At 45.6% G+C, this 24,163-nt stretch overlaps 1 protein-coding gene across 4 annotated transcripts in view; it reads right to left on the minus strand.

Moving 5' to 3' along the window:
• Window positions 1–24,163, minus strand: part of FLT1 (fms related receptor tyrosine kinase 1) — a 178,802-nt gene that overhangs the window by 127,584 nt on the left and 27,055 nt on the right. For all 4 annotated transcript variants that reach the window (XM_023250349.2, XM_045047390.1, XM_045047454.1 and 1 more), the window contains 2 exons: window positions 23,019–23,115; window positions 22,389–22,615 (listed from right to left, as the gene is read on the minus strand). In XM_023250349.2, the coding sequence (XP_023106117.2) occupies window positions 22,389–22,615; window positions 23,019–23,115 (324 nt within the window). The remainder of the gene's footprint in view (window positions 1–22,388; window positions 22,616–23,018; window positions 23,116–24,163) is intronic.

Below are 24,163 nucleotides of genomic sequence, written 5' to 3' on the forward strand. Positions count from 1 at the left end.
CTAGACTAGCTGGTGGCCATGAGGTTGTCATGGGTAGAACCGTGTCCCCTCAAAACACACAAGGTTGAAGCCCTGACCCCCAGGACTTCAGAGTGTGACCTCGTTTGGGTCAAACGGAACCACCGCCCATGAAATTATCAGTTACGTACGGCGGGCCCCTACTCTGGTGCAGCTGGTGGCCATAAGAAGACAGGCCTACGTTGACAGACGTCGGAGGGAGAAGCCACATGAAGACCCAGGGAGAGACTGGAGAGCCGCGGGTGCAAGTCAGGGGAGGCCAAGGATCACCAGCAACCACCGCAAGGTAGGAAGAAGCCAGGGAGGGTCCCCCTGCCGGTGTCCGAGGTAGCGTGGCCCTCTGACACCTTGGCTTCAACTTCTAGTTTCTAGAACGTGAGACAATAAATTCCTGTAGTTTTGATCCCCCAACCCCTGCAAAAAAGATGATACTGCTGGAGCCTGCTTAAGATGGAATCATTTGGTACACACTAGATACTAGAAAGACCCTATTATCACAGCCCAGCTCACATGCCCTAGATTTCTAAATAACTCCTCCTTGTCCTCTGGGAAGCGTGCTGGGCCGGCCCCTTCCTTACACCCTTTCTCCTCCCAGCCCACCCTCTGGGCTTTCCCCTGGGCTATCCCACTTCAAATACTGGATGCTGAACGGGCAGGTTACTTCTCTGGCTACATGTTGGTTGGAGAATTCCTAGAGGAGAAGAAACAGACTGTAGTCATCCCCCTGACGTGCACTGAACGAACGGATGACCAAACAAGTGAACAAATGAACAAAATGGATGAAGGGCTACCCAACAACCCTCCTTTCACAGATGAGAAGACGGAGGTGTAAATATGTGAAGTGACGTGAGCAGAGCCAGGCCTGGAGGCCTCCTGACCTCCTTCCCCCGTCCCCACCCTCAGGGCTGGCACTCCCCCTCCCCTTCCCCCCTTACCCCTGCCCCCCTCCCCCCGCTCAGGAAGGGCTGCATCTGGCAATCGCTCCTCAGAGACTGAGGCTGATTCTCAGACATTCAGTGGGGAAAGGATGTGCCCTGTGTCCTACTGTCTGGCAATGGAGCAGTTCTGAGAAAAGGACAATCACCAAGGGGCCAGGGCGGTGAGGGGAAGCCTGGGCACAAGGCCCTTACGAGGCTGAGTCGGAGGGAAGCAACAGATCATGGTGGTTAAGAGCACACAGGCCAATCATTTTAGCCTCTGTCCTTCATCTGCAAAATGAACTTCAAAGGGTTCTTATGAGGGTTACATGAAGAACACTTACCTGGCAGACAGTGACCACTATAGGCGTGGCTTTTCTTATTATTATGAGAGATTTGAACTTAGGGACAGTAGGTGTTAGGGTATACGAAAATCGCAAATTATACCCGTGATCTTAACGATAAAAGGCAGAAATACACATTCATATATGGCGTAGGAAAAAGACAAATGAATACACTAAAATGTTTGAGGAGTGGCTTTACAGATTATTTTCTTATTTACCTTTTTATAGATTGTCAGATGGTCTAGAACGAGCATATGTTATTTTACAATAACATTTTGAATTATTGAAGGTACGTCTCGAATTCTAAAGCAGCGTCCATTTTTACTTGAGGAAAACTATCAATTCTGCATTGGATTTATTTCAGTTTTGCACGACAGAACGGGACGTTAACTGCACAGTTAATATGATATTTCTACCGGGAGAGCTCAGTGGGCGTAGTGACATACGGAGGGAGGAAAAGTTAATTATGCAGAGACAAAGATTCACTTATCAGCACAAAATTCCTCCCCTAAATAAAGTTGCTGAGCTAGACTTTCAGCCAGAAACTATTGGGATTTGATCATTCCTTTCCTTCCTCCCGTGAGTCTGTATTTTTGTCTTCTTTGTGAGTCCCAAGGTAAACACAAACACCAGGAAATGGTTTAATTCATGTAACTGAACTGTAGATCCTTCACATTTAATTTGCTGTCTCCTTAAGCAATAGTTTTCAACAAAGGGCCCTGGCATAAAAAGTTTGTGCAGGAAACAGTAAACATCAGTGCAGTCATTTCTAGGCTAATGAATGCCAATCCCAAATGAAAACAGAAGAGGTAAACTCACCGTGCCTTTGAATTTCTCCTTTCCTGTTGTCACTTTGGGTCGCCCAAACGCTTGAGTTTTACTACAGCCATTGGCCTTTAAAAGCCAATACCCATACCAGCTCTGGGCGCACCACGGTTCTGTTCAAAACTTCAGTGAATTGCGTCCGTTCCAACACAATGCAAGACACATCATCTGTATCAAGTCAACAGCAGTCTTAAAATCCACTGTGTTTGCAAATCGGCTGATGACTGCGGATACACACACACGCGCGCGCACACACACGCACACAATATGCTCTGGGCTTATTAATAGTATATACTTCCTCTGCAATTTGCTTCAAGGAAGGGCCAAGAATGAACTTGCCTGACATATTCTAATACAAACATTTTTTGTTTTGTAGGACCATAGATACAGAAGAGGTCACGGTTCCATTAATATCACCAGTAAAACCACTTACAACTCCCATAGGACGCATTTGTCTTTGTCACAAAATTAAAAATGACTTCTAAACCCCGCCAGCACTGCAGAGTGGTTTCCTGAGGCCAAATTGGCTGGTTGTCGAGTGAGGAAGAGCTGCTCCAAAGATTGTCGGTGTTCTGGCAGTGCAGACATGCTGTCACCAGGGACTCGCGCCGACGCACAGCTAGGTAGAGGTCATGCCACCCTCCCCTCTCTGAGCCCGCAGAGCTCAAAGCCATGAGAGGAAACTGGCACAGAATAGGAGGTTTTCTCATCCGATGCGAGTATCTGGGCTACATCCTTCAGGACAACAAGCGGGCTCGGACACAGAGAAAGATCAAACAGGGATCCTTGCTCTGAATGGTATTACATCTATTTTTTAAACGGGTTTTTCGTTTTTCCTTTTGAAATATGTACTCGCTCTGGCACATTAAGGCACACAGACACAGAAGCCCCAGCATGCCGTCCTCATTCCACTCCATCCCCACCGGCATCGCCTGGGAGTTCTTCCACTGGGTTCGGAGCAAGCAAATGACTCAAAAAATTCAAGGAAGCTCTGTGGAGTTGGAGAGGAGCTCAAAAGTAAATATCTTATTTCCGAGCACCTTCTCATTTGTATGATTTTTATGAGATTTTTCCTAATTTCCTTTCATTTCAGTTTCTTTACCTCTAATTCCTGGTCATGAGGACGCCTCATTATTTTAAAGGAGGATGTGATTTTAATTGATTGAGGACGAAGTGAGGAGGATGAACCAATACCGTGAAAAGGGCTCCCTCTAGACACAGGAGTCTTCATATCACACGGGTCCTTCATATTGTGGACCATACTTAGTGCCCAAGGAGAGTCGGTTGATCAGGAAAATATTTCATGTGAAATACGAGCAAAAAAAAAAAATTGTGGGGCCAGGGGAGGCAATTCCCACACTGACTTATAGGGCCCATCAAAGCCTTTGCAAATTTGAAGCAGAGCTTTGGAGCAACCAGAAGAAACCCGAAGTTGCTATGCTAATATTAGATAAAATATACTCTAAAACAAGAAATTTTGCTAGAGATAAAGAAGGATACTTTATAATAAGAATGGGGGCAATGTATCAGGAAGATATAATTATAAACATATGCAACTAACAACAGGGTACCAAAATACAGAAGGCAAAAACTGACAGAAACGAAGACAGAAATAGACAACTCAACAGTCATAGATGAAAATCTCAATATCCCACTTTCAATAACAGCAGAACAACTAGACGGAAAACAAAAAAGAGGACTCGAACAACACTACTAACCAACCAGACCAAACAGACACCTGTAAGAGATCCATCACAGTAGTATATACATTCCTCTCAAGTACACAGCGAACATTCTCTAGGATAAATTGTATGCTAGGCCATGGAACAAAACATGGATAAAAAGATAGGAATAAGACAAAGTGTGTTCTCCAACTACTGTGGAATGAAAACAGAAATCAGTAACAGCAAGAAACTTGGAAGGAGCACACATTAAACAACACATTCCTAACCAGCAAACGAAGCAAAGAAGAAATCAAAAGGGAAATTAGAAAATACCTTGAGATGAATGAAAATGAAGACATCACATTCCAAAACTTATGGGATGGAGCTAAAATTTATAGCTGTGTTGAGGGAAATTTACAGTTGCATGCCTACAACTTGAAAAAGGAGTAAAGAGATCTCAAACCAATAACCCACTCTTCCACCTTAGAACTCTAGGGAAAGAACAGGAGACTAAATCAAAAGGGAGCAGAAGGGAGGAAAAAATGAAGATTAGAGTAGAAATTAATGAAATAGAAAACAGAAAAACAATAGAGCAAAATCCGTGAAACCGAGAGCTAGTTCTTCGAAAAGATGCACAAATTGGAAAACCTTTAAACAGACAAACCAAGACAAGAGAAAGAGAAGACAAATCAATAAATCAGAGATGAAACAGTAGGCATTACTAAATGTCTAAATTACTAAAATAAAAAGCATTATAAAGGAACATTGTAATTGTTTGCCAGTAAGTTCGATAACATGAAATGGACAAGTTCCTACAAAGACATGTACTACAGAAACTAACTCAAGGAGAAAGAGACCACCCAAATAGACCCATAGTAAATAAAGAGACTGAATTAGTAACCCAAATATTACCAACAAAGAAAAGCCCAGGCCCAGATGGCAAGAGAATTTTATCAAACCTTTAAATAACTAACACCAACTCTTCAAAAAACTTTTCTACAACAGAAGGGAAAACTTCCCAATTCATTTGACGAGGGTAGTGGTACCCTGATACCGAAACCAAAGATATCACAAGGAAACCACAGATCAGTATCTTTTGTGAATGTGGACACAACAAAACCTCAATAAAACACTACCACATTGAATATATATAAAGAGACTTATACATCATAACTAAGTGGGATTTGTTCCAGGAATGCAAGACTGGTTTAATATCCAAAAATCAACATCGTTAATATATCATATCAGTAGAATAAAAAACAAAAGGCACACGATCATTTCAATAGATGCAGAAAAAGCATTTGACAAAAGCCAAACCCCTTTCACGATAAAAACACTCAACAAACCGGTAATAGAAAAGAACTTCCTCAACCTGCTAAGGGCATCTGCAAAAACAAACAAACAAACAAACAAACAAACCAAGACAAAACAAAACCTGACAACCAACAACCAATGTCATACTAATGATGAAATACTGGATGCTTTCCCCTTAAGATGAGGAGCAAGGCAAGGTCACTATTTCGATTCAACACTGCACTAGAGGCTCAATGGCTATCATAAATAATGCAATATCCTAGCCAGCACAATTAGGCAAGAAGAAGAAAAACTAAAAGGCACCCATATTTGAAAAGAAGAGGTAAAATTTTGTTTTCAGATGACATACTCTTCTATTTAGAAAATCCTAAGGAATTCACTAAAAAAAAACTATTAGAACAGTAAATAAGATGGCAGGATCCAAGATCAACATACAAAAATGAATTATATTTCTATATACTTGCAATGAACAATCTGAAAATGAAATTAAGAAAACAATTCCCACAGCATCAAAAAGAACAAAGTACTCAGGAATACGTTTAGCACAAGACGCGTAAAACTTATACTTTGAAACTATAAAAACATTGTGGAAAGAAATTAAAAGATACAAATAAATTTTTGAAGCATCCCATGTTCACGGATTGATATTAAGATGGAGCCAAAGTATGGAAAGAACCTGAATGTCCCTGACTGATGAAGGGACAAAGAAGATGTGGTGTATATATAGTCAGTGGAATATTACTCAGCGATGAAAAAGAATGAAATCCTGCCATTTGCGACAATGTGGATGGAACTAGAGAGTATTACGCTAAGCAAAATAAGTCAGTCAGAAAAAGATATATGATTTCACTCATATGTGGAATTTGAGAAACTCAAATGAACAGAGGGCAAGGGAAAGAAAAATAAGATGAAAAGAGAAAGGGAGGCAAACCATAAGAGACTCTTAAATACAGAGAACAAACTTAGGGTTGCTGGAGGGGAGGTGGGTGGGGCATGGGTTAAATGGGTGATGGGCATTAAGGAGGCACTTTCCAGGATAAACACTGGGTGTCATGTGTAAGAGATAAACCACCGGGTTCTACTAAAGCCAAGACACCAGTGTTTGTTCACTAACTAGAATTTAAATTTTCAAAAAAGATGGCACTGCTCCCCAAATTATTCTATAGATTCCATGCAATCCCTATCAGCATTCCAGCTAACCTGACAAGCTGATTCTAAACCTCAAAACTGCGAAGAATCCAGAGCAGCCAAAATAATCTTGAAAAAGAAGACTAAAGTCGGAAGACTTTCACTTCTCAATTTCAGAAGTTACTAGCAAGCCTATAAATGACAGTGACTAAGACAGTGTGATACTGGCATAAGGACAGACACACAGATCAATGGAGTAGAATGAAGACTCCAGAAATAAGTCAATGAGTCTACAGTCAATTGAGCTTTGGCAAGGGAGCCAAGATCATTCGGTGGGAAAAGAATGGGCTTCCCAACAAATGGTGAAGTCACTTCACACGCAAGGAAATGGGGTTGTACTTTACATCACACCATACACAGATATTAACTCGAAATGGATCGAAGCCCTAAGCGCTAAAACTAAAACTTTAAAACTTAAAAGGAGCCACAGAGGTAAATCTTCGTGATCTCAGCTTTGGCATTGGGTTCTTACATACAATACAAGCAACAAAAGAAAAACAATAGATGAATTGTGCTTCATCAAAATTTAAAACTTTTGTGCTTCAAACAGTACGATCAAGAAAGTGAAAAGAGGGGCGCCTGGGTGGCGCAGTCGGTTAAGCGTCCGACTTCAGCCAGGTCACGATCTCGCGGTCCGTGAGTTCGAGCCCCGCGTCGGGCTCCGGGCTGATGGCTCAGAGCCTGGAGCCTGTTTCCGATTCTGTGTCTCCCTCTCTCTCTGCCCCTCCCCCCGTTCATGCTCTGTCTCTCTCTGTCCCAAAAATAAACGTTGGAAAAAAAAAAAAAAAAAAGAAAGAAAGTGAAAAGAACTCACGGAATGAGAGAAAATATTTGCAAATTATAGATCTGATAAGGGATTTGTATCTAGAATATCTAGAATGTGTTTATACATATCTAGAATATATTAAAACCTAGACATATATATGTATCTATAACATACAGCACAATATTTTATGCCTAGGTGATATTAAGTACAATTATATAAAATTTATTAATATAATAAAAAATTGAGGAACTCTTACAACTCATTAATAAAGATAAATAGCCTAATGAAAAAGGGGCGCCTGGATGGCTCAGTCGGTTGAGCGTCCGACTTCAGCTCAGGTTATGATCTCACAGTCCGTGAGTTCAAGCCCCATGTCGGGCTCTGTGCTGACAGCTCAGAGCCTGGAGCCTGCTTTGGATTCTGTGTCTCCCTCTCTCTCTCTCTCTGCCCCTCTCCCCTCATGCTCTGTCTCTCTGTCAAAAATAAACATTAAAAAATTTTTGAAAAAAGAAAAAGGCTATTTTTTCACAGCCTGGAAAAAGGCTCTGAATAGACATTTCTCCAAAGAAGATACACCAGTGGCTAAGAAGCACAAAAACAGATGTTCAACATCATGAACCATCAGTAAAATTCAAATCCAAACTACAACAAGATCCTGCTTCACATCCAGTAGGATGGCAACAACAACAACAACAACAACAACAACAACAACAACAAAACAACCCACACTAACAAGTACTGGCCAGGATTTGGAGAAACTGGAACGCTCATGTACTGTTGGTGGGAATGTAAAATGGCGTAGCCACTTCGGAAAAACAGTCTGGCATTTCTTCACGTGGTTAAACGTAGAGTTACCATATGACCCGGCAATTCCTCCCCTAGGTATCTTCCCAAGAAAGTGAAGACTTACGTCCGCACAAAAACTTGGATACGAATGTCATGGCCAAAAGGTGGGAACAACTCAGATGTCCGTGTACTGATCAACGGAGAGCCATACAGTGGGATGCCATCCAGGCAACAAAAAGAAATGAAACGCTGACACGTGGCACAACGTAATGTGGATAAGCTTTGAAACGTGCGGAGTGAAAAAAGTCAGCATGTATTTATATATTTAATGACAAAACGCCACGTATTTCGTTATTCTCTTTATATGAAATATCCAGACGAGGCAAACCGATCAGGACAGAAGGAGATTAGTGGTCGCTTCGGGCCAGGAGGGAAGGAGGGATAAATGGTGGTAATTCTGAAATTCAGTCGGTGGAGCGTCCGACTTCCGCTCAGGTCATGATCTCACGGTTTCTGAGTTCGAGCCCCACATGGGGCTCTGTGCTGACAGCTCAGAGCCTGGAGGTTTCTGCCAGTTAGGTCAGATACGGTACACAGATCTTTCTGTTACAGCAAGGCAAACCCAGAAAGCTCCTCATGTTCCAGACTCCAGCTGCTGTCCTAAACTTTCAACGATTTTTAAATGTATTATGCGTGCGGTACAAAATAAGAAACGCCTCCATTTACAAAAGCTCTTTCCTGACTACCCTTCTTCAGAAGAGAAACAGGTTTTGCCTGGGCTCACATCGAGGCCCCACTGACCTAATTACAGCAGCTAACTGGACATAGCAAGAGAGGAGAAAAGGGCAAGGATTAGAAAGGAGAGAAGAGAACACAGAAGACAGTCCGCCCTTGTTCCTTCCTCTTGCGTTTCCACGAACTTGCTCTTTGAAACATGGGTGGCTAGCTGTAGATCAGGGTAATCAACCACCTCTCAGCCCCGTGTCCAGCACTGGCTGGACAGAGCCAGCTCCTGTTTCTGGAGATGTCAGGAGCAGCAAGAAAAAAGGTGAAATCAGGACACATCACGTACCCAGCACTGTGCATAAAGCACAGTCTGTGAACTCAAGGTCCTTATGCTGTAATCTAGCCGTATGGTCAAGGCACATGCTTCTCCCGCACAGACGTGCTCAGACTGACTACAGGAAAAAGTACTAAATGGTGCCTTAAAGGAGAATGGAAGTATCATTCTTTAAAAACCACAGCTAAGATCTAGATAAGTTAGTTGAAGATCTAAACAAGAGTGGAGCGCTGGGTAGATGGAAATCTCGACCCGACCACAAGATCAAGGCAGGCCGAGGTCTCAGGCTTCCCCTGCGCCCTGGAACCCCGCTCACTGGGTGTTCACACCGAGCTGCCTAGCGGATTTTGGGGTTCACCGAATGAGTGACCTTTGTCAAGCTCTTCATCTTCATCAACTGTAGCATCCCAAAAAGAAAAGGAAAAGAGGAGGACAGAAAAGATGGTAAGAAGGAAGAGAGGAAGAGTGGGAAAGGAAGGAAGGAAGGAAGGAAGGAAGGAAGGAAGGAAGGAAGGAAGGAAGGAAGGAAGGAAGGGAGGAAGGGAGGGAGGGAGGGAGGGAGGGAGGGAGGGAGGAGGGAGGGGAGGGAGGGAGGGAGGGAGGGAGGGAGGGGAGGGAGGGAAGGGAGGGAGGGAGGGAGGGAGGAGGGAGGGAAGGAAGGAAGGAAGGAAGGAAGGAAGGAAGGAAGGAAGGAAGGAAGGAAAGAAAGAAGGAAGGGAGGGACAAAGGAAGGAAGAGAAGAAGGAAAGATGGAAGGAAGGACGGACAGATGGAAAGATGGAAGAAAGGACAGATGGCAGGAAGCAAAGAAAGAAATGAAATGGAAATGAAGGAGAGAGGAGAGGAAAAGACAAGGGGCTCTGAAGGACTACTGTGACTCTTTCTTCTACCGCCAAGATCTTGGCCGTGGTCCCAAGTCCTACTATTCCCAGTTCTACCTCTGAATCATCAGTTGCAAAACTGTTAACAGGCTTTTACGATATCCTATCCCAGTCTCTCATGTTAAAGAAGAGGAAACAGAGGCCCAGAGAGGAGAGGCCTTCCCACAAGCACAGGAATAATATTAATGGCTGAGCCAAAACTGGATTCAGGTTTCCGGATTCTAGACCATTGTCTCTCCACCAAATCAAAATCTGGCCCTAACCCTCCTGAGTGACTCGGGAGCAACACCACCTTCAAATACCCACCTCAATGGGAGAAATGGTGGCACAGAGGAGGGGTAACACGGATCTTCTGACAGAAGTTAAAAATACAAAACGAGAGACTGGTAAGTAATTCTCACCATTAAAATCCAGCTGAGTTAGCTCTCTCTGCTGTAAGGTGCCAGCGCCCCTGTGGTCATCTCTGTGACAGCCCCGTCCCCACCCAGGGCGGTCAGAGCAAGCCCTGTTTTACCAGGGCTGGAAATCCTGCCAAGGGTATAGCCAGCAAGTACAGGGGGACCTTGGCCACAGGCCTCTCCAGCCAGGACACGGGTTCTCCCAGGGGGCAGCTATCGGGCTAACGTTCCCTCCACAGTCGAGGGCACAGGGAGTCAGCAGCCAGGGCTCTGTTCACATCCTACACGGGCAACCTGTGCCACCACGGGACTCTCCGGCCACAGCCTCCTCATCTAGGAAACGCAGCAAACACTCTCCCACACCCACACTGATGATCCGTCGTTCATTCACTTGAAAGGTTCCCACTGGGCGCCACACAGTGACATCCCTCTGGGGGCCGGGCGGGGGAGGCAAACAAATGGAGCAGCAGGATGAGAGACAGTGAGAAAGCTGGCCGTTGGGTGCGTGGGGACCAGGTCTGAGAGAGGCAATCCTTGCTCTGGGTGGCCGGCGGTTGCCAAGCGGAACAGGGGCCAGGATGGCTAATTTCCAGTTTGCGGAGACAAGTAGGGAATCAGGTTTTGATGCGAAGTCCTCTAATTATTAAATATTGGCAGCCAAAAGCACTGTGCCTGCCAGTCAAAACGTATGTCGGCTGAATGTGGTCCCCACGCTTGCAGTCCACAATCCTGTGCCACACTGCACCTTCCCCCCCTACCCCCCCAGCTCTGGTTTACATTGCACACAAAGCCCCGAGGGGGCTGGGGCAGAAGCCCGGGCAGGGTCATGTTGGAAAAGAGCGGGGGCTTCGGAATCATCCCGATCTGGGTCCAAAGCTGGACGTGCGCCACCTCGAGCACCGTATCAGATTTCTGCAACTTTTCCGTAAAAGGCGACCTACGATGGAATTTATTCCAGTGGGCTGTTTGTACGAAGCACAGAACGAACCTGAGCCACATGTCGGTAAGTGACAGCGACACGTGCCAAGTCCCCGGTGAGCCTCAACAGCGGGAGGACGCTGAGGCATCATCTCGTCCAAACCCACCCAGTGAGCACCTGCCCTATGTTTGAATAGCCAGACACACGGGGAACTCACCACGTCCCGAGACACTTCATTTTGGACAGCGTTGGACGTTAGAAAGTATTTCCTTATGTCAAGCTGAAAGCTGCCTATCTTGACTTCTTTCATTCTTAGATAGCAGTTCTGTCATCTAGGGTCATAGAGCTGAAGAAGCTTGGTCTCTTCCTCATATAAGAAAACTTTGGGGGCGCCTGGGTGGCTCAGTCGGTTAAGCGGCCGACTTCGGCTCAGGTCACGATCTCACGGTCCGTGAGTTCGAGCCCCGCATCGGGCTCTGTGCTGATGGCTCAGAGCCTGGAGCCTGCTTCAGATTCTGTGTCTCCCTCTCTCTCTGGCCCTCCCCCCGTTCATCTGTCTCAAAAATAAATAAAAATTTTTTTTTTAAAAAAAGAAAACTTTGAAAGAGGCTATCACTTAGTGCCTCCCATTTTCCCCCGTGCAATTCTTTACCTCTTCAGACATTTCAGTTCCTTTCTCGGGCTGTTCCTTGCCAGCGAAGATCATAAAGTCATCCAATTATTTACAGCCCCCAACCCTTTGAGGCGGGTGCCCATTTTACAGATGGTGACAATGCAGTTTGGAGGGGTCGAGCAACTTGCTTAAAATTCCCGTTTGCACGGTCCATCCTGAAGCACAAACTAAACGGCAAGACGGGCACCGCCTTTATTCTGAATGCCACGTATTCACTAACGCAGCCCGAGACTGGATTCATTGCCTTGGCCGAGGTGGAGTCTCCCTCGTGCGCACTCGTTCAGCCACAGCCTCCCCCAGAAGGCCCCAGGGCGGCCAGTGGGTTTTGCAAGCCACACATAGTCCTTCACACTAATTACTGTCACATCTCGTTTTGTTAATCCCAGTTCGCTATTCTGTCTGCAGGAGACTTTTTGGATCGTGATCCCGTCACATGACAGGTGAGTTTTTGCTCCCAAGATTTTACTCATTTGCTCGGCGTGCCCTCAATTTCCTCGTCCAAGTCCGGGAGGTGAGGTGAGGCTAGCGTAACTGAAAAATCCCACATCGGTCTCTTTTATTTGGCGAACATTCTTGAGCACTTCCCGTCACTGGACCCTGCACCGGGTGCTTAAGCTCGCACGGTCAGCCCTGGTCCTCCCCGAGGCTGGAGGTGGGGGGGGGGGTCCCATGTGAAAGGAATGTTCCAAAGCTAGTTCGGGGGACCCTGAGGAGGTTTCCAGAATGGGGGGGGGTGTTTAACTTGAGACCTGCTGGTACAGAAGAGCTGGAGGGAGGCATGGGAAGGCGGGGCGGGGGAAGCACACCAGGCAGAAGGTCCCTAGTCTGTGTTCCTTGGCTCATCATAACCTATTTCATTTGCTCGAACAATTACCGGCCCCTTGAGAGTTGAGGGCCTCATCTCTGTGATTTCTACTCTGCCCAGCATGCCGCCTTTCACACAGAGTAATTACTGCCAATTGATCCTCCCAAGTGCAGGCACAGGGCTGTGTCTATTATCTCATTTAATCTCCTAATGACCCCAGAAGTAATACTCTTCCCATCTTACAGGCCAGGAGGCTGAGGCTCAGCAGCTGGTCGAATGAACAACAGGAGGCGTCGTCACAGTAGACACGCAGGTGGTCCACACGGCAGGCCCAACGCTAAAACGCAATGTTTCACCCTCACCTCGCAAGTTCACGGGTACGACCTCTCGACCGCTGGAGGTGGGGAAGGGCAAGCACTCTCCTGCCTTCTCTACCATGTACCACATGCGGGACTTGTGGCAGCAAGTTCCCTGGCCCTTCTGTGAAATGGAGCCGAGAATGACAGCGCCACTCGCAGGGCTTCACCATATGCGAAGTGCTTAGCATGGCGTCCAGCAGGGTAAGACCTCGGGGTTAACGATCGTTCTAAGGAATTTGTCCAAAGTCGAAGACTTAGCCGGAATCAGAACAGGGATTTGAACCTAATTGGAATCCGAGCATGTCGTTGACATAGTGAGCATGTGATGAGGGTGTTTACGGTCCCAGTAAGTCACCGATTTTTAAGTAGCACCATCGGTGAGCCACGAGGATGCCCAGGTAACCCCGAAAGCCTGCCACAGACGACCAAACAACGGATCTTTTCAAGAGTAAAGGAAAACTTAAGAGTATCAGACCCGCAAGGACCATAAAGATCCAAACAGAGCTTCTCTTGGTCTCCGGGCAGGGCAGGCATTTTGTTATCATTGTTAAAGAACGTTACAAAATGTCAGAAACTTAAAGCCTTTTCAGCTTAAGGGGATTTCTCCTTGAAAAAGTCCCTTGCTCGTTTTTCTTAAAAGATTACTTAAAGGAGATTTTTAAAAATCCTTAAAACCATAAAGTTTTGAGGTACTGTTTTCCACGCTTCTTCACCGTACAGGGAAAATGACAGGGCATGGTCAGTTTTATTGCCTTTGGACTTCACTGCCGTCCTGAGATCTCACGATCGTACCTCAATCGTTAACGTCTCGAAGTCTTAGGTTGTGTCCAAATGGCTCAATCGAGACTACGTTCATTCTGATTATTATTATTTTTTTTATTTTTATTTTTGGGACAGAGAGAGACAGAGCATGAACGGGGAGGGGCAGAGAGAGAGGGAGACACAGAATCGGAAACAGGCTCCAGGCTCCGAGCCATCAGCCCAGAGCCTGATGCGGGGCTCGAACTCACAGACCGCGAGATCGTGACCTGGCTGAAGTCGGATGCTTAACCGACTGCGCCACCCAGGCGCCCCATTCTGATTATTTTTTAGTATTTACGTAGCTGTACTCAAGGCCTGGTGATACCCAAGTGTGCAGTTGCTAGCAAAGCTTAGCAGGCCGGCATGCCCATATTTTCTGGTAGGGAGCCTAGGGAGGGTCGGGAAATGCTCTCTTTCTGAAGGAACGGCCCAAACTTTTGGCAGGTACCATCAAGCACTCAGGCCGAATCCCTAGGAATATGCTAGGTGACCCCAAGGTCTGGGGCAGGGGCTAAGGAAAGAGAATGCAATGCTCTCGACTATCAACAGATCTACCAACATGAGTGGTTTCTATCCCAGTCACACGGAAGTGTTTTCTATGGCCCAAGACCCTTGGCGTCTAATGACAAAAATGTTTCTAGAAAGGAAATGTGAAATGTCAGGGCTTAAAGATACCAAGAAGGCCTTCTATCAAAATTTCACATAGCTGGAAAGGAGAATGGATAAGAGTTAAGTTACTCTTCTCTAAACTCGCTCCATGTGGTCCTAATCAGCTGTCCCCAGTGATGGATAGAATGGATAATCTCCTTCATGCTTGGGCCCTAGAGGGAGTACAGACCTAGGGTGTAGAGGGGTCTGTTTCCCAAGGAAAAAATTCTGCCATTCCAATCAACAGTGTCATCAGCGTATATTTTAAATCCTAGAAATATTTCCTTCCCTTTTTACACAACCTCATCAAAATGCAAAAAAGAAAAAAAAAAACCCAACAGGCAAAATCTGACCTTGCACTAGATTTCTGATGAAGCTGTATGCAGAGACAGGCCAGGATGTTCCCAGGAATTCCTTAAAGAAGATCATGCGTGGTAGAATTCCAGAAACGCAAATGACCCTGAAAGTGCTATCGTTTTTGGAAGCCCACCTGGGTTTCCAGGAGGCCGAGCGCCCCAACTTTGTTCACCCCCATGTGATCATCTGTCTCCTGAACAAACACACGAGGCAACGATGTTAAAATGGCAACAAACGAAAACTGACTTTTAAAACTGGAGATGCCCTTCAACATTAACCAAGCAATAACAGATAATGTCATAGATTTTTGCCAGGAAATCCAGACCTAAAGAATTCAGCCGGCTAGTCCGGGTAAGAGTTTTGTTTGTCAGAGTCAGTCTCAGAATTTTCTTTCGTTCCACAGAATGTAAACTGTTTAAGCCTCTCTCTCCCCTTGGAGGAGAATTCTGATGAAGAGGAACGGGATTTTCTCTTTAAAGTTTCTCTCACGAAAACATGCCAGCGATTCCACTGAAAGGATTTTAGAAGCTCTGAGAGTCTGTCCGGCCCTGCGAGGCCCTCCCCGCGCATCACGGTCCTGGCCCGCACCGCGCGGTGGATCTGACCGGACAGGCCAGAGGACGCAATCCCAACAGCCTTGGCGCGTGCCACCTTACAAATGTTGTCATCACCGCGGGGGGAAAAGGTGGAAGCCACGAGGCTCCGTAAGTAAATCTGCATGCAGACCGCTACTGTTTTCACTGATGTCCCTGCGTGTAAGGGCAGCTCGGCTGGTTGGATTGGCCACACCAGGAGAGGAAACTGGGCAACAAATGCCAACTGCCCAGACATCACCCAGCTGAGCTGTGTCACCTGAGCAGCCGGCGAGGGACCCGCTGTGCGTGAGACCCGGGTAGGAACCCAATGGAGGGCAGTGTTAGAACATCCACGCTTCACGGGACACTGGCACGGGGGACTCAAGAAGGACCGCTGAAGATTCGTCTTCACTCCTTAGAAAGACCCACTCTTTGGGCACCTGGGTGGCTCAGTCAAACGTCCGGCTTCTGCTCAGGTCCTGATCCCGTGTTTGTGGGCTCGAGCCCCATGTCAAGCTCTGTGCTGACAGCTCAGAGCCTAGAGCCTACTTCACATTCTCTCTCTCTCTCTCTCTCTCTCTCTCTCTCTCTCTCTCTCTCTGTCTCTGCCCCTCCCCCACTCGTGCCATCTCTCTCTCAAAACATAAAGGTTAAAAAACATTTTTTTTAAAAGACCCACTTTTGAACAACAGTTGTTCTCGAAGAAAGTTAAAGTTGTGCATCTTAAAATGCTCCCAAATCTATTTTGGGTCACGGTCCTAGCCCAGGGGGACTCCAAAATCGTTAAGACCCCTGAACTTTGCTCTCCGTGCCTCCCACAGAACAGGCGACAGGGCCTTGCATGGAGCAGATGTGTGACCCACGTCTGCAGATCACCTCCGTCTGCCGACGGCCCCTCCGGGGTCACACCGATTCGTGGGAGACGCGTTTCGGGAACGTGGTGACTGTCCTGTACAGGAGCACCCAGCAGCGGGGCAATCACATCCACGGGAGGAGAGCGGTTCTCTCCACCACAGAGCTGTCCCCACGCCTCTGCGTCAGCGAGGTGCAAAAAACACCGTCGTGCTTATAACTGGTGCTGTTTCCCTAAACACAAAGTATAGGGATGACCTACGCTGTCTACACTAGCTAACACTTTACTAAGTTTACTTGCTTAAACTTGGGGAAGTTTGAAATTTTTAACTGACTCTACTGAGCTCCATAATAAGACATACATTTTACATTAGACTCTTTAAACTTTTGTTTCCGTTTGATCCACATATGTGCACACACACACGTAAAATATGAGTGTGTACATGTGTGTATGCGTATGTGCATCAAGTGGAAACAAAAGTTTTATTTAAAAGTTTCCCTATGGGGTGCCTGGGTGGCTCAGTCGGTTAAGCGTCCGACTTCAGCTCAGGTCACGATCTCACGGTCTGTGAGTTCAAGCCCCACGTCAGGCTCTGGGCTGATGGCTCAGAGCCTGGAGCCTGCTTCCGATTCTGTGTCTCCCTCTCTCTCTGCCCCTCCCCCATTCATGCTCTGTCTCTCTCTGTCCCCAAAATAAATAAACATTTAAAAAAAAATTTTTTTTTTAAAGTTTCCCTAAATAACGCTGACCCTTGCGTTTTGCAATATACTTGGATATTTTCCATTCTATTCTGCTTTATTGTTATTGTTTTAATGCCGATTACAACCCATTAATTTGCTTCCACAGACCATTAGCAGGTTGGGATGTACGTTTTAAAAAGCTCTGACCACACCTGGGTGGCTCAGTCGGTGAGGCAGCTGACTTCGGCTCGGGTCATGATCTCATGGTCCATGAGTTCGAGCCCCATGTTGGGCTCTGTTTTGATAGCTCAGAGCCTGGAGCCTGCTTCGGATTCGGTGTCTCCCTCCCTCACTGCCCCTCCCCTGCTCGTGCTCTCTCTCTTTCAAAAATAAATAAACATTAAAAATTTTAATAAAAAAATAAATTAAATAAAAAATAAAAAGCCCTGATCAACTTGGTAAATAGAGTGACGTCTCCTTCCCATGTCGTGTGAGCTAGAACACAGCAGGGTAACGGAGCACCGTGCATGCGGCTGGCACCCAAACAGGTGACTCTTCCCGACAGGCGACAACACAAGGCTCTCTGGGATCAAGAGAAGTTTCTCTAAGGTCTATCTGTCGCTCGGAAAAACACTCTGAAACCAGCTTAGCCGATCACTCCTCGAGAGAAAAAGAAATTGAATTTGAAATTTAAAAAAATTTTAAGAACGAGACAGTCCACCGAATGACAATTAGTGTTGTCTGAAGTCAGCAGCTGAAACGTCAGGGTCGTGACAACACCTGGGGATCACCCGGATCCCCATCCTGGCTTGTCATTTTATTAGCTCTGTCTCATGAAGGTCACTGAAGCTGCTCTCTCGTCCAGAAAAGGGAAGAAATAAGACCCGCATAGTTTATCTCAGAGATAATTATGTAAAAGCTCTTCAGGAAACTGAAGTACTGTACAAACGAGTACATCAGGCTGTGCCCTAGGGACTCAGTCGTTAAGACGCTGGCTCAGGTCATGATCTCACGGCTTGTGACTTCAAGCCCTGTGCCCTGCATCAGGCTCTGCACTGACAGTATGCAGCCTGCTTTGGATTCTCTGTCTCCCCCTCTCTCTCCCCTTCCCCCGCCCCCCCTCTCTCTCTCCCACTCTCAAAAATAAAATAACTCAAATGAGGGACGCCTGGGTGGCTCAGCTCTGGCTGTGCTGACGGCTCAGAGCCTGGAACCTGTTTCAGATTCTGTGTCTCCCTCTCCCTCTGCCCCTTTCCTCCTTGTGCTCTCTCTCTCAAAAATAAACAAACACTTAAAAAATAAAAAACAAAAGTAATTGGACCCTTCTCAGAATGTCTGCGCCATTAGTATTTTTATTTGCTGGGCGTCCCATAGCCAGGTAGAGCTTCTCATTTTCCGTGAAGGTGTGATGATCATTCTCCCCCAGAATATCTGGAAAATGCTTTTAAGTAATTTCTGTGCCCAACATGGGGTTCGAACTCACGGCCCCAAGAGCGAGAGTCACATGCTCCACTGAATGAGCCAGCCAGGTGTCCCATCTCTCCCAGAATATCAGAGTTATTAGAACCTCTACTACTTTTCATTGATGTACCCAGCGTGTCTGATCATTTTTTTTTTTTTTACCTGAAATTAAGCTGCTATGCACGTCTCATGAGTTTTACACACAGGAGAGAACCAATGGAGAAAAAAAATCGGTTACGAAAATTCTCCACTTTGTTTTCCTAGTCTCGGAGAGAAAAGCAATCAGGTAAAGAGAAGCAGGATAAAAAAAAGATGAGTTTCTTCTACAGGGAAGAGGTAGGAGATATTCACCCAGCAGGTAACACACGCACATCCATTTTTTTCCCCCTTTTCCATTATAATTTTTCAACAGAGGACATTGTTCTTAAATAGCCCGAAAAGGCTCGGTCGTGGAGAGAGGAGGAATCCAGGCTGACTTCACAGTGTGGGGAACTCATCATGCTAAGTTCAAGGTCTTCCTAACTAAACCGGAGACGCTGACAAAATATTAAATACTTCAGAGATGCCATTAAAAACTTCTGCTCCATTTTCTTACTTTATGGCCCCAACTCACATATTATCGTAATAGTTTCAATGAAATCCTCCTTTTAGGAAAGGTTGAGCTGGAGCCAATTTCTTGTGTATACCAGCGGCAGAAAAGCCGTGCAAACGCATTCCTTCCTCTCTGTAAAGGGGCGGGTGAACACCACCTAAGTAGCCCTTACATTACTAGTCATCTAGAAATCTTAGTTTGCAAGTAGCAAAGCATGAAGGAGCGCTTTACAATTTGCTTTTCTTTGTGACCCAGAATTTTGTAGCTATAACTATGCGGGGAGTCGGGGGGGGGGGCGGGGGTGGAATCCATTCATTTTGCGGGCACAATTTTTTAAAATGCATATAGTGTCTTTCAACTACTCCCACTCAGCAGCCATTTTATCAAGCCCAAGCCCAGGGTGTATGGGGAGAGGATGATGACTGTCTTTGCATCGGTGTCATTTAGTGAGACAAAGCTCTCCCTGAGTATGGGTCCGGGAACAAGGTGCCCAGGTCCCCTCCGGAAATCCGAGGGTCTCTGACTGCTCTCCCTCACCCGCCACGACCCAACCACCCACCAAGGTCAACTGAATCCCTCCAACCCACCGACTTCTCCACTTCCCCGTGGCTGCCAAAGCGACCTGGGACCACCAGCTCCCTTGCCTCCGTGCACTCAACAACCCCCTCCCTGGTCTCCCCGCCTCTGTCTTGCCCTCTCTGGATGTCCTCCCACCACGGAGACTCGGAAGGGAAAAACCTGACTCCTTTACTCTGCTGCTAATACTCTTCTGGTCCCTCCCCACGTAGCCTCAGCGTGAAGTGGGTCTCAGGTCCTTTGCTTGGAAAACGAAAAGGAGTGCTTCGAGGGGCGGTGGCGAGAACAAAATGGCACGACGCAAACAAACCCGTTGGTTTAAACGCAAAGAAAATACAAACGTAAGGCGTTATTACGTTCAAGGAAATTGTAATTTACCAGACCATTCGGTAATTAAGGTACTTAAAGTTAATTACTCCAATAATTAAATTGATGTAACGTATTACGTCAGAGGCTTGGGGGATCTGAACAAGCTGTAATGCCAAAGTGACAATGTTGACCTTTCTGAATACCAAGCATGAGATGTGGTGTGCGAATCAGTGCCCAGTGGGGAAGGGGGAAGACTGCCGGTTACACAGCAGGGAATCAACAATGCCTACAGAATGGTTTGGGTTATAATTCACGTGCTGGCTCTCCACGGACAAAGCTACACGGCCCCGGTTCTTTTCCTCGGCACCCCATCGGACCACAAACCTAAGTCTCTCTCAAAAGATGTGTCTCACACCGTTTCTCATCTTTAGAGAAAACCAAAATCAAATGCCAACACATCTGCAGATGCTTCTCAGGAGAGAAGTCCTCCAGACAGAATAATGTGCTCTGAAGTAAACATTCAACAATAATAAATAAGTGACAACCAGTGAACGACTAGTGAGTAATCACAGCCGTGTATCAGGAACTGGTTGGAGTTTTATTAATCCCAGAGACAATTCTGACTCATCAGAGGTAGGTTTCGTGCCCCCGAAAGAAATTAAACCTGCAACGTAGCATGTATTCCATTAACATGGAAGCATACGACTGCATTTTTTTCAAAGGAATTGAAAAAACAAATGAAAATAGGGAATGCGTAAAATGTTACACGATTTGGAAAAGTTACAACTGCTTCCTAAACTATATCGCAGCTACCTGGGACTTCAATGAAGCGTGTTAAGAGATCAACATCACTATCAGGAAAGACCACAAAACCGGTGTTACTGTTCAGAGTACAGTTTAATAGGCGTGTAGGAGGTAAAAGTGAAAACAGCTGAACGTTATTTTTTCGGGAAAAAATAAGAGAGATGTTTTAAGGGTTGTTTTTTTACCCATCTGAGTATCTGATTTGCAAGTCAGATTCTGATAAACCCACCGGAGAAAAAGTTTCTTAGGAGAATCTTAGTCCGAATGAATCTTCTCCCATTCCTCTGGAGAGATGGGAATAAAAGCGTTTTCTTTCCTCCGAGTGCCAGAAAGAACGTAACATACTATGCGGAACTAGAACGGGTGGCTGGGTCCGTGACTTTTTTGCACCACTATCAAAGGTTGTGTCTGCTTTTATCATGGGCTGCAAAAGTACCTCTCTGGAAGTCTCCGTCCCTACTCTGCCCCGCTCTCCACTCCAGCGTTTTCTGCCTGCCACCCTCACGTCCCTCCTGTGGGAAGTGGGCTGACTTCCCCAAGCCAAGATCCCTGGCCTACTCCCCCCTCTTACTTTGAAGTACACTTGCTCCATTCCTGTGATGGCAAACTGCTAGTAAGTTGTTATCTACCCCCTTGGAAAAGTGCAACATGTAAAAACAGGAGCAGAGAGGCAGCTGAGTCTCAATCAGGCTGATCAGAGCTAGAAAGATGTTACTGACTGTATCACACAACTGTTCTACTGTCTCCTAAAACTAGTTCTGAATCTGGGCGATCACATGTTATGCTCGGTAAAACACGGTCTAGTTGTCTCATTTCAAAACGTAAAAAAAAAAAAAAAAAAAAAAAAGAATCCTGCCCAAACACGCTCCAATGCAAGAACTCACCAGAAGGCAGACCCACCATGTATATTTAGACTATCGACAGCAATGGTTGCTTGTTCGGTTTTTTTAACTTGATTTTGGGCTAGATGCCAACTAACTTTGCTTTGTGTTCTCTAGAGCCTTGGGGGTTTGTTGTTGTTGTTGCTTTAAATCCCACTCAACAAGTTTTGGAAATTGGCTGGAACTAAGCAAGGAAGAACAAAACGATGGGCCATTTTCCTTATTCTTTCTTGGGGACCCGTTTCTACCGTCAAGGTATATTTCTTTAAGGATTTTGCATTTCTCGCCTCGGAGTATCACTTGGTTTGTTCGTTCTCCAAGGAGTGAAAAACAGTGCCATAAAAATTAAAACTGGAAAACAATTCATTTTTACCTTTTGCCCATTCTACTACGGAATGATACACGTCAGCTCCTACTGTCATTACAATACTTGCTCGATGAACACGAAATAATTCAACATCATCAACTGGAACCAATTTTGTAACATTCAAGGGACATTAGCAACGTTACCTTTGTAATTTGGTAGAAAGAACAGTATTTTACAATTCTGACATGTAAGAGAATACAGTTGTGTTAAAGGACAAGAAAAATCTTACATTCTATTTTGCTCTTAATTGAACTAAAATCTTGTCGCTCATTTATTGATCCAACTGTGCAATGGGCCACCCATTTCCTCTCGGTGCTATGGATACGGCGGTGAACGAACTAGACAAGAGTCTCTCCTTGCAGGGAACACATCATTGACTACCGGGCCTTGAGGATTGTGATTGAAGCGGACACTCAAGAAATGCACTGAAAATGCATTCCACCAGTTTCTGGGGGCAGAATCTCTTTCCTGGTTCATGTCCTTCACCACTAGGAATGCCCACTTTCCAAGGGACCAGGGTGAATTTATATCTCACGGCAAACAGAATGTAGAAAACGGAGATCTTACCATTAATAAATATATAGATTGTAGATTCTGTTTTCTTCTTCTTTGAAGTGGGTGTAGATAGATATTTGCAGCTATAGAAGCCAGTGTGGTTTGCTTGAGCCATGTTCAAGGTCAAAGTACTGCAGAACTGTTTATCATTCCTTCCACAGGCAGATTTAGTTATGCTCAGCCTTTTGCTTTCCTTTCTCACTGTTTCAGGCAAAGACCATGAATGGGCTGCTTCCCCTCTGCAATCACAGATAAGGAAACACAACACAGTGAGGGCTGGGGCCAGGTCCCAAGCATCCATCTCGTTAGGAAGCGCTGTTCTGAGGGCCTTGAAAGGTGGTCATCTTCTGGACAGAGACACAACTTGGCGTTTAGAAAGCTTTTAAACAACTCGGAAGCAAAATGCAAAAAAAAAAAAAAAAAAAAAAAAAAAGGCTAGGGGCATCCCTTCCGTGTTTCTCCTTGACCGAGTGAATCTCTCCTTGTGAAGCTGGAGCATGCAGCTTGCATTTTGCAGATCACAAGAGACCACTGAAGTCCCCACCTTTGTTCTCTGAGAGGCCACGTTTCTACTCCGCCAGGGAATGATTTTTGCCTTAGGAAAGGCAACCAGGGTATCCCCGAACCAACACAGTCACTTACCTACATTTGAGATACAGTGTCTGGCCTGCTTGCATGATGTGCTGGGAGCCTTTTAAACTCAGTTCAGGACCTTTTAATTTCGAACCTGAACTAGATCCTGGAAAACAAATTTTGGAAATGTATTATTTGCAAATTGCCTTCTCATTTTCCTTAAGTCCTATCTTTCCACAAAGATCACTTCGAATCTTTAACTTGCTTGCCCGTGCAAAAAGGTACATGTCATATTAAATTCTTTTAACTCACAATTTTTTTCCCAGTCCTAGCCTCATTCACAAATATTATATGCCCTATTATACCAGATGATTTAAGTTAAGATCCCAAAACCATTAAATTTAGAACATTAATAGATTTATGCACGTTTCTAAATGCAGCTACATTAAGAATACAAAGTAGCATCAAAAACTCTCAGGATTAAATGTCAGTGTCCTTCAAAACTGAACTTCCACCCTGGTGGATAATCTGGTCGTACAGGCCTGGCTGATCTTTTTTTCTCAAATACAAAGTATACACACTTCCTGGGTTATAGACATAGTTCAGTGATTAGTAAGGTCATGATATTTTGGGTGAGTCATTTCTCTTTCTGAACGAGTTTCCTCATTTGGAAAACCAATTATAGACCAAAATCGGTTTTAGAAGCCCTTGGTTTGTCTTACATAATCTCCAAGTTCCCTCTATAATGGAACAGAAAAAAGGAACTATTCACCTCTACGTGACATTCGACAAGCATACTTCATGGGGAATGTTGCAAGACAATGAAATAAGCCACACAAAAGTGCCTGGACATCTACACATCTCCATACAACACGATAATAGCATCCACCTGAGGGACTCTGTGTGCCACTAGCCAAGCCACCTCTCTCTCCAGACCTCAGTTCTCTTATCTGCAAACCGAGAGACTGGGCTAGATGACCTTGGGTATCTGACTCCATTTCTGACATCTCCAGTCCCATGATCCTTGGAACCATTGGTGTTATTGGAGGGTGATCCTCTCCTGAAGCGGTGTTGGGCACTGACTCACCACAATAAATATCAAGAAGGATCTCTCCTGCCTCCTGCTCCCCCGCCCTCCTCCCTCCCAGTGGAGGCAGCTGCAGATGCCTGGTAAAAGCAGGACATCAGGGCCCAGGATTAGCAGGGATAAGGGT

The sequence above is a fragment of the Felis catus genome, chromosome A1 (genome assembly GCF_018350175.1).
Source record: "Felis catus isolate Fca126 chromosome A1, F.catus_Fca126_mat1.0, whole genome shotgun sequence".
Taxonomy (NCBI): Eukaryota; Metazoa; Chordata; class Mammalia; order Carnivora; family Felidae; genus Felis; species Felis catus.